This window comes from Tarenaya hassleriana, unplaced genomic scaffold, assembly GCF_000463585.1.
Source record: "Tarenaya hassleriana unplaced genomic scaffold, ASM46358v1 Cleome223, whole genome shotgun sequence".
NCBI classification, from domain to species: domain Eukaryota; kingdom Viridiplantae; phylum Streptophyta; class Magnoliopsida; order Brassicales; family Cleomaceae; genus Tarenaya; species Tarenaya hassleriana.
In genome coordinates this window covers 1-9,519 of record NW_010965567.1, presented here as the reverse complement: position 1 = coordinate 9,519, position 9,519 = coordinate 1, and the positions used below count along the sequence as shown (strand labels likewise).

The following is a 9,519-nucleotide window of genomic DNA, read 5'->3' as shown; positions in this document are numbered from 1 at the left end:
ACTCACGAATGCACCTGTTTTGGCTTTGCCGGACTTTGACAAGATGTTCGAGGTCGAATGTGATGCATCGGGGATTGGCATAGGAGCTGTTCTTATGCAGGAGAAGCGGCCCGTGGCGTATTTTAGCGAGAAGTTGAGTGGCGCTACACTCAACTATCCGACATATGACAAGGAGCTGTATGCCTTGGTTCGATCCCTAGAAACTTGGCAACATTACTTGTTGGCTAAGGAATTCATCATTCACACGGATCATGAAATGCTCAAGCATCTTAAGGGTCAGACTACACTCAAGAGGAGGCATGCCAAATGGTTGGAGTTTATAGAGACCTTCCCATACATCATCAAGTACAAGAAGGGCAAAGACAACATTGTGGCCGATGCTCTTTCTCGGAGACACACATTGATCACTACTATGGAGGCTAAAATAATGGGATTCGAATTCATCAAGGAGCTGTACCAAGGAGATGCGGAGCTTGGGGATATAAAGTGTTTTCCAGAAGTAGCTCACGAACTTAGTATCTCGATCCGATACGATGGTTCTAGGCAGGCCATGTAGACGCACAACTTCCTTGAAGAATAAATCAGCAATGTATGAAGCATCATTGGCCTTTGAGCATGGTATGAAGTGAGCCATCTTTGAGAACCTGTCAACAACAACAAAGATGGAGTCTTTGTTTCGGATCTTTGGAAGTCCGAGAACAAAGTCCATAGACAAATCAGTCCAAGGATGTGTAGGAATAGGTAGAGGAAGATACAAACCGTGAGGATGTGAACGAGACTTGGCTTTATGACACGTGATCTTCTGCCTTCTTTTCCCCATCTACGCTCACCATCTCACGATGAGGAAGAGGTGTGAGGTCAAGTGGCGTGATTGGGTTGAATCCATAGACCACTTCGAATGGTGAGTGCTTTGTAGCCGAATGTGCAGCTCGGTTGTAGGCGAATTCAACATGTGGCAAGCAATCCAACCAATTCTTCAGATTCTTCCCAATTGTAGCTCTTAGAAGAGTCGCTAAGGTCCGGTTTACTACTTCGGTCTGCCCATCAGTTTGCGGATGACATGTAGTGGAGAATAAGAGGCTGGTCCCTAGCTTTCTCCAAAGTGTTTTCCAGAAGTAGCTCACGAACTTAGTATCTCGATCCGATACGATGGTTCTAGGCAGGCCATGTAGACGCACAACTTCCTTGAAGAATAAATCAGCAATGTATGAAGCATCATTGGCCTTTGAGCATGGTATGAAGTGAGCCATCTTTGAGAACCTGTCAACAACAACAAAGATGGAGTCTTTGTTTCGGAACCACCGCTTACAAGATCAAGGGCAAGGAGTTTTCGCACAAAGACAAATCAATTCGTCTCCAACATCATAGGAGGGCTGCTAGAGGAGTGGATTGGAGAATACAACACTTATTCTTGCAAAGGAGATCAAGAACCGGCGCTAATTGGAGAAACCAAGAGCATTTGCATTATCCAGCCAAAATCAGCGAAAACCGGAGATTAAACCAAACTAAACCAAGATCAGATGATTCTCTTCATGTGGAGCACGAAATTTCCTTTTCAAGACCACCTAGGAGAAGAAAGGAAGAGGATCAACACAAATGGCACTTTCCTTATTCGTTTCAACAGCTAGGAGGAGACTTGTTTCTTTCCTTTTCCTTATTTCCTTTACTTTCTTTCCTTTTTCCTTTGCTTCTGATGTGTCCAACGGCTAGGACAGATTTTCTCCTATTTCTTTACCTAATTTTCGAGTTTTCCTTAAGAATAAACAAGCTTGATCATTATAAAAGCTTGCTCATGTATTCTGCAGAAGACAGACTTGAATAATAAGAATCTGGAAGTTTTTCTTTCTCCTTTGCTGAGAAATCTGTTCTAACTCCTTCTCTCTTGCATTCTTGCATTAGGGTTCGAGTTTTGGACTGTATCAAAGAGCTTTCACACTCTTTGTGGTGTCCCTCGCCTCCCCTTACCCATTCACGTTCCCTGGAAGCTAAACGAGAGCCCTTTGGCCTGTTTGCTTCTGTTTTCTTCCTTAAGCTTCGTTTTGACTTAATACAGTGGAGAGCAGCCCTTAGGCCTTCCATAGCAGTCAATACAAGGACGTAATAACACCAACAGACCCGTGCTTATATCACGTATCCACACCTCGGGATGGATTCCAACGGTTGGAACTTGTCTACTAGGACCCGAATCAGCTATTCGGTTTCGCGCTTCGATAAAACGAGACTTGAAACTCTTAGAACTCTTTTTGGATCTCACCAAGAGCTCTTAGAATTCTGTACTAGACGGCTCTCAAAGTCTCTTAATTAATTAGTATTTTAATCTCCTTCTTATAAGGTGCTTTAACCCTAATTCGGTCTAATTTTCGAAAAACCCGAAAGCCGGAACAAACGGTCCAGAAATACACGTGGACCGTCCATTCTAGCCATGCAGAACGGACGGTCTGCGTTAAGTGGACCGTTCATTCCAGACCTTCTGGAACGGACATTCCGTACTGGACCATCGGGTCTGGACCTGGCGGACCGTCTATTCCGGACTTTCTGGTCCGTCTGTTCCAGACCCTTCTGTCTCGGTTTTTCGTCGTTTTCTCTCGTATATTTGTCCTTCCTTGCGTGTGTGACCCTGTAGGCTCATTCGATATAGCAGTATAACCCGAAATCTCCATTTCGGATATACAAGTCATAGGCAGTCTCTAGCAAGACACTATGACTACCTATCTCGAATAGAGTTTGTTCGTGACGAACGCCAGTGATGATTCCGGCTGATGATCCTTTTGTATCGCGATTTCATATGTCGAACATAAGGCATAGACAAGCCACCTTATCTGATTCGATTGCTATCCCGTTCACTGAGTTCGACTATCTGAAATAGACGACGTTCGTCTATAGTGCGGCCACACATTTCTACATTCTCGCTCACACGAGGGGCCCAGCGATATCTCTCTCTTTTAAGAGAGGTACAAATCCCGTCTTGACTATCTACAATCCAGCACATGATTCGTTTCGTACCTGATACACGCCTTTATAGTCCTCCTGTTACGCATGACGTTTGACGTATTCAAAGCACGCAACTCCTCATGTTGGATTCCGTAGATATCTCAGGTCTAAGGATCCAGTCATGGATCCGCCATATGAGATTTAAGTCATGACGCTAGTCCATGTGACAATCTCATGCGGGTCAATCCAGTATTATGTTCTCCAACGAATACCTATGACTGTGATCGTATCCAATACCTATGATCATCCATATGATCATCAATTACACATCATACTATTCCCACAATGATACATGACTAGGGAGTTTAGTATTGTTCATAACAATACATGGATTTCACAACATATCTAGTATGCACAACATGTAATTAATCAAACACTTTCATAAAACTATAAAAAGTATCAATACATCAAATGTATCCAAAGAAAGCTCGCAAATAGTACAACATAGAGCACTTAGCCAACAATTTATGCGTCGTCGGATTGGATAATACTTCAAATCTCATCCTTTCAAATCCCGACAGAAGACCACATGCAGATCCATCTGTAGGATTTAGTTTAAATTGGAGAAATAAATAAATGTATAAACCAGATAAAGCATTTATTCACGAAAGGGGAAAAGTTGATAACGACACGCACAAGACTCATTATTAATTTCACAATTAAATTTAAAAAAAACACATAAAATGAAAGCCTTCGACGTAATAAATGAACAAGTGGGCAAACAAAAGAAAGGATACACATTAACAACAACATATTCGCCATAACAACATCTCGTGAATTCATTGATTTCTCTCTCTAGGGGTTCCAATAATTTCATGAACAATTTCCAATGTTATCTACATCATCGTTTAAACAAAAAAAAGAAACGAAAGGCGACCGGAATAAACTAAAAAAGACCGATTAATTGCCCTATTTCATATGAGAATCAAATGTTTTCGTTTTTTTTTCCTTCTCTTAGGCCGGATATGAAGAAGCCAGATTTCTTGGAAGACAAGGCGAGTCCCTCCAAACCCTAGCGTGCAATCTAAGCAACTCCTTTGCCTTTTCCTTCGTCTTGTTCCCACAGCTTACTTGAAGCACAAGGCACAGCTTTGCCACGACCCCAAGCTGCAACATCTCTTGCAGCAAGGATGCTGTCGCACAAAACCTCCCGACCGACAACAAAACCCTAACCGCCCTCTCGCTGGCTGTCTGTGAAACCCTAAGTATCTTCTTCGATACTACGGCTATGGCCGCACCATGATTCAAGAACTCTGCTCGTCCTTCTGCGCATTGACAAAGCAAATCAAGAACCACCATTACCATTTCTATAATCCTCCTCACCGACGAGAATGTTTCGTCCATTAGAAGCTCGATGATTACTGAGATTGCTCCGGCTTCTACGGCTTTGTGCCTGTTCCTTCCCCATGGGCATATGTTAACCAAGATCTGCAACGCCGATTTTGTCGCCTTGTGCGAGATCTGGTCGTGTAAGATCTGGAAAACCTCGGTGAAGATCTCGGTTTTTAGGACAATGATCTGCATTGGATCTGCAACTTCAAGAATGTTCTTGAGAAGCAAACTCGCATAGGCTCTCGACTCGTAGATCCCACACTGCATAATCTTTGTCAGCAATTGCACGATGTCAATACCATTCTCGTTGTTTACAAGATTCTTGAGGACAGATTCCGACGTCTCGAGATTGTAGAGTAAGCTGAGAGCTTCATCAGTCAAACTCTTCGAAGAATCAAACCCGTTTTCCATGTTGGAGTAACACAAATCATTAAGATTCGATGCAGAAGGCGATGAGGAAGAGTTGTAACTGTCGATGGAATCTCTTAGGATCTTTGCTAAGAACTCGGGAACTCCCGCCGCTTCCAAGCAACGCCTGTTAGTGGCATTTTCCAACAGTATCTGACGAAGTCGTTTGAGGGTCTTTACCTGGTTTTGATACGACGAAGCTGAGTCTCTGATGAGTTTTTCGATCTCCGATTTGCAGATCGGTGGCTTCGGAGTGGGGATCCTCTCGATACCATAAGAAGCGTTGAGAGTGCACCAAGATTGGATCAGGCGGCGGAGAGTATGGTTCGGTGTGGGATCGGTGTCAGTCACGGCTTGTTTTGTCACCGGACAAGTCTTGTTCTTGCCCGAAAACAACCATTTTTCGATGCTCTCTCGATCGTAAGTTATTCCGGTGGAGACAATCACCGGATCTTTCATGATCTCTAGAGAGATCGGACAAAGGAAGAAAGGAGGAACCTCTATTTCTTGATCCATTTGCAAATCCGATGCTATAATGGAAGATACAATGTAAAAGAGACGATTTTGACGAAAGCCCAGAAATAGAAGAGAAAACGATAAAAAAAAAAATAACTTTTTTTTTCTTGTTGAAGTGAAGCAGTTTGGTCTGATGGTTGTGAATTGGTTTGAAGAAGCGAGGATTTGGGACTTTAATTTATATATATTATATATATGGACACGGAGAAGACAGAAGCGGTGTTCATAACATAATGATAAAGTCAAAACACGGAAAATACAAAAAATATACTCATATGAAAGTTGTACTTTAAATAAAAATAAAATCAACGGGGGACATAAATGTTTGACTTTTTTCCTATTGGTACAGGAGAGAGGTTTGACTTTTCCAAGATGCAAAAAACGGCTAAGAAAATGCAATGGTATAAATCCTGACGGTGTCTATTTGTCTTTGTATTCTTTTTATTTGATTGCCCTAATTCGACTGTTCTTAATTCGCCACCCCATTTTGACTTTTTTTTTGAATTTTTTTTCATTATTTAAATATATATAAAATGAATGTAATTCAAATTATTTCATTAATTGTATCCTTTTTATTGTAACCCATTAGTCATATTTAATCAATCAAGTGTAAAAGTAAAAATTCTGATTTGAGAAATAACATATATGCTATTAAAAATCAAATCATTGGATCTAAAATTTCTAATAATGAAGAGGCAAAATAGCAAAAGTATCCTTTCTTTGTTACAAAGATTTCATGGCGTATCCTCCGAAATCCTAGTGTTTTAAAAAAAACTAAAACGAGTAAAATATATAAATGACCTTATTAAAAACAACACGTGGCACAAGAAGAAGTAAAGACGGTTGCTTTTCCATGTTCTCCATTTTTCCATGAATTTAATTATTTTAAAAACAAAATTCAAAAGTTTCTCTATCTTCTCTTCATCTTTATTTCGTTTTTCTCAACAATTCTCTGTATTTTCAATTATCAACGTCCTTATTATCATAAATCAAACCAAAATGAGTTTTCCATCGAACAAAAATCAAAGGAAGACTTCATCCGCCGATCGTAAATCAGACGGAAATGCAGGAAAAACAAAGAAGTGGAGATAATTTTGATAGAAGACGATGATGAAGAAGAAGAACAACTAAGAAAAAACAAAAAACAAAACAAGTCAAAAAAGAAAAAAGAGGTGGAAATTAAAAGGCTAGAGAACTCACTATGGGAGAGGTGAATCAAAAGAAACAAGTAGAACCAAATGCCATGAAGTGATATCCTGTATTTATATGGGAACCCACCGTAGTTTCATATAACGTGCTTTGGGTAGAGAGTTTCGTCCAAACATCCGCTAACAAGGCGACACTTGTGTATAATTTTATGAGGATGGATCGTCCGATTAGTCTGTGGAAATCAGAACTCGATTATATGAGAAAACCAAGGTTCTGGAAAGACCTTTTATAGGAGAGGGTGTGGCTCAAAGATGAAGTAAGTGCATTTCTTTTTCACTAGTCACACCGTTATATTATTTGGTCACACTAGTCACACTGTTGTATTAGTTGGTCACACTGGTCACACAGTTAAAAATTCACATTGGTCACACTAATCACACTGGTCACACAATTAAAAATTCTCATTGGTCACACTATTCACACTGTTATATTATCTGGTCACACTAGTCACACTAATATATTGTTGGTTGTAATGTTCTACGATGATACGTGATATGACATTTTGACTATGTATTGATTCATTGGTTTATGAATGCATTACTTTTCCCGTTATATGATTGACATGTTTGTTATGTTTCGGTAGATATCCATGAATCATTGCAGATGATTCTAAACTCCCTGGTCAGTTGTCATTATGGGAACAATGATGAATTAAGACCATCATGGTGTGTGATTGATGATGATGATCATATGCATTGGATGCAAATCACAATCATGGGTACTCGTTTTGAACGAGTGACTGGATGACCCGCATGAGATTGTCATATGGACATGAGTCATGACTTGAATCTCATATAGCGGTTCGTTCTTGGATCCTCAGACCTGAGATGTCTAGAGTATCTAATATGAGGAGTGGCGTGTCTTGACTGCGTCAAACGTCGTCTTTAACCGGATGATCATAACGGCGTTGCTCAGATACGTTTACGAATCATATGTAGATAATAAACATGCAATACGAGACTTTTCACCTCCTAAGCAGAAGAGATGTCGCTGGGCCCCTCGTGGAAATCGGAGTGTGAAAATGTTGGTTTAGTGCTCTATGATGTACTGTTTGCGAACTTTACTTGGATGCATCTGATGTATTGATGCTTTTCTATGATTTATGGATTAGTGTTTCATTCATTACATATTTTGCATACTTAAATGTGTTATGAAATCCATGTATTGTTATGAACAATACTAAACTCCCTAGTCATGTATCATTGTGGGAATACTGATATACCAAGACTAGTATGATGTGTGATTGATGATCATATAGATGATCATAGGTATTGGATACGATCACAATCATAGGTATTCGTTGGAGAACGGAATACTACATTGACCCGCATGAGATTGTCACATGGACTAGCGTCATGACTTGAATCTCATATGGCGGTTCCATGATTGGATCCTAAGACCTGAGATATCTACGGAATCCAACATGAGGAGTTGCGTACTTTGATTACGTCAAACGTCCTGCGTAACAGGAGGACTATAAAGGTGTGTATCAGGTACGAAACGAATCATGTGCTGGATTGTAGATAGTCAAGACGAGATTTGTACCTCTCGTAAAAGAGAGTGATATCGTTGGGCCCCTGTGTGAGCGAGACTGTAGAAATGTGTGACGATCGTGTTGGTTTAGTGCTCTATGATGTACTAGCGAGACTGTAGAAATGTGTGACCGCACTATAGACGAACGTCGTCCATTTCAGACAGTCGAACTCAGTGAACGAGAAAGCAGTCGAATCAGATAAGGTGGCTTGTCCATCCCTTATATTCGACATATGATATCGTGATACAAAAGGATCATCAAACGGAATCATCACTGGCGTTCGTAGGATCACGAACAAACTCTATTCGAGATAGGTAGTCATAGTGTCTTGGTAGAGACCGCCTATGACTTGTGTAACCGAAATAAGAGATTTCGGGTTATACTGCTATATCGGATGAGCCTACAGGATCACACACACAGGAAAGGACAAATGCGCGAGAAGAGACGAGAAAATCCCGGTGGAGCGGAGGCCAGACCGACCGGTCCAGAAGGTCTGGACCGATCAGTCCAGCCAACCCAGACCGATCGGTCCAGACACGTGGACCGGTCGGTGCGGACGACTTTCAAGGGGAAAGAAAAAAGAGCGACAGAGTTATTGGATCTGATACATAGTGATGTATGCGGACCAATGAGCTGTCCAGCTAGAGGAGGTTATCTGTATTTCGTTACGTTCACTGATGATTTCAGTCGATACGGATATGTCTATTTGATGAGACAACTCATTGGTCCGCATATGATGTATTGACGCTTTCTATGATTTATGGATTATTGCTCTATGATGTACTGTTTGCGAGCTTTACTTGGATGCATATGATGTATTGACGCTTTCTATGATTTATGGATTAGTGTTTCATTCATTACATGTTTTGCATACTTAAATGTGTTATGAAATCCATGTATTGTTATGAAGAATACTAAAATCCCTAGTCATGTATCATTGTGGGAATAATGATATACAAAGACTAGTATGATGTGTGATTGATGATCATATAAATGATCATAGGTATTGGATACGATCACAATCATAGGTATTCGTTGGAGAACGGAATACTGGATTGACCCGCATGAGATTGTCACATGGACTAGCTGTTGGGGTTCCCTTCGGGTTCCTAGCATGCGATCTCATCGATCTAGGGTTTGGTTTCTAGGTTTCATGCAGCGGAAGGAAAGATCTAAACCTAGCCAAACGTCACACAAAAACCAATTGTGCAATAACCCGAACAATCGTGTATATCGTCGTGGGATTCGAATACTTACCTCGTTCTTTCAAGATCTGGAAGTATCAATCGATCCAGGGCCTGTTTTAATCACCAAGAGTTGAAAGCACAACTCCTCTACACGTATCCACACCGGCGGGATGAATTCCAACGCTTTGGAACGTATCTGCTAGGATTCGTGAAGAAAAAAACCGATGTCCTTGACTTGGAATCGATATTCCAATCACTAGAACTCAAAATCAAGCTTCTCTAAGCTCTCTTCTGAATCTGGGACGTATAAGGTTCTTCCTCTAGGGTTTGTGGCGGCTCTCT

The 9,519-nt window shown here is 40.8% G+C and overlaps 1 protein-coding gene across 1 annotated transcript; it reads right to left on the bottom strand.

Annotated features, from left to right (window-relative positions):
* Nucleotides 1-3,626: 3,626 nt before the first annotated feature.
* Nucleotides 3,627-5,384, bottom strand: LOC104815175 (E3 ubiquitin-protein ligase PUB22-like). The gene has a single exon (XM_010543491.1). It carries the CDS (start codon nt 5,245-5,247, stop codon nt 3,946-3,948), a length of 1,302 nt encoding a protein of 433 aa, XP_010541793.1. The 5' UTR covers nt 5,248-5,384; the 3' UTR covers nt 3,627-3,945.
* Nucleotides 5,385-9,519: the final 4,135 nt, after the last annotated feature.

Bases quoted from the DNA above. Each gene is read 5' to 3' on its own strand.
- LOC104815175 (XM_010543491.1), bottom strand. From the start codon at position 5,247: ATGGATCAAGAAATAGAGGTTCCTCCTTTCTTCCTTTGTCCGATCTCT.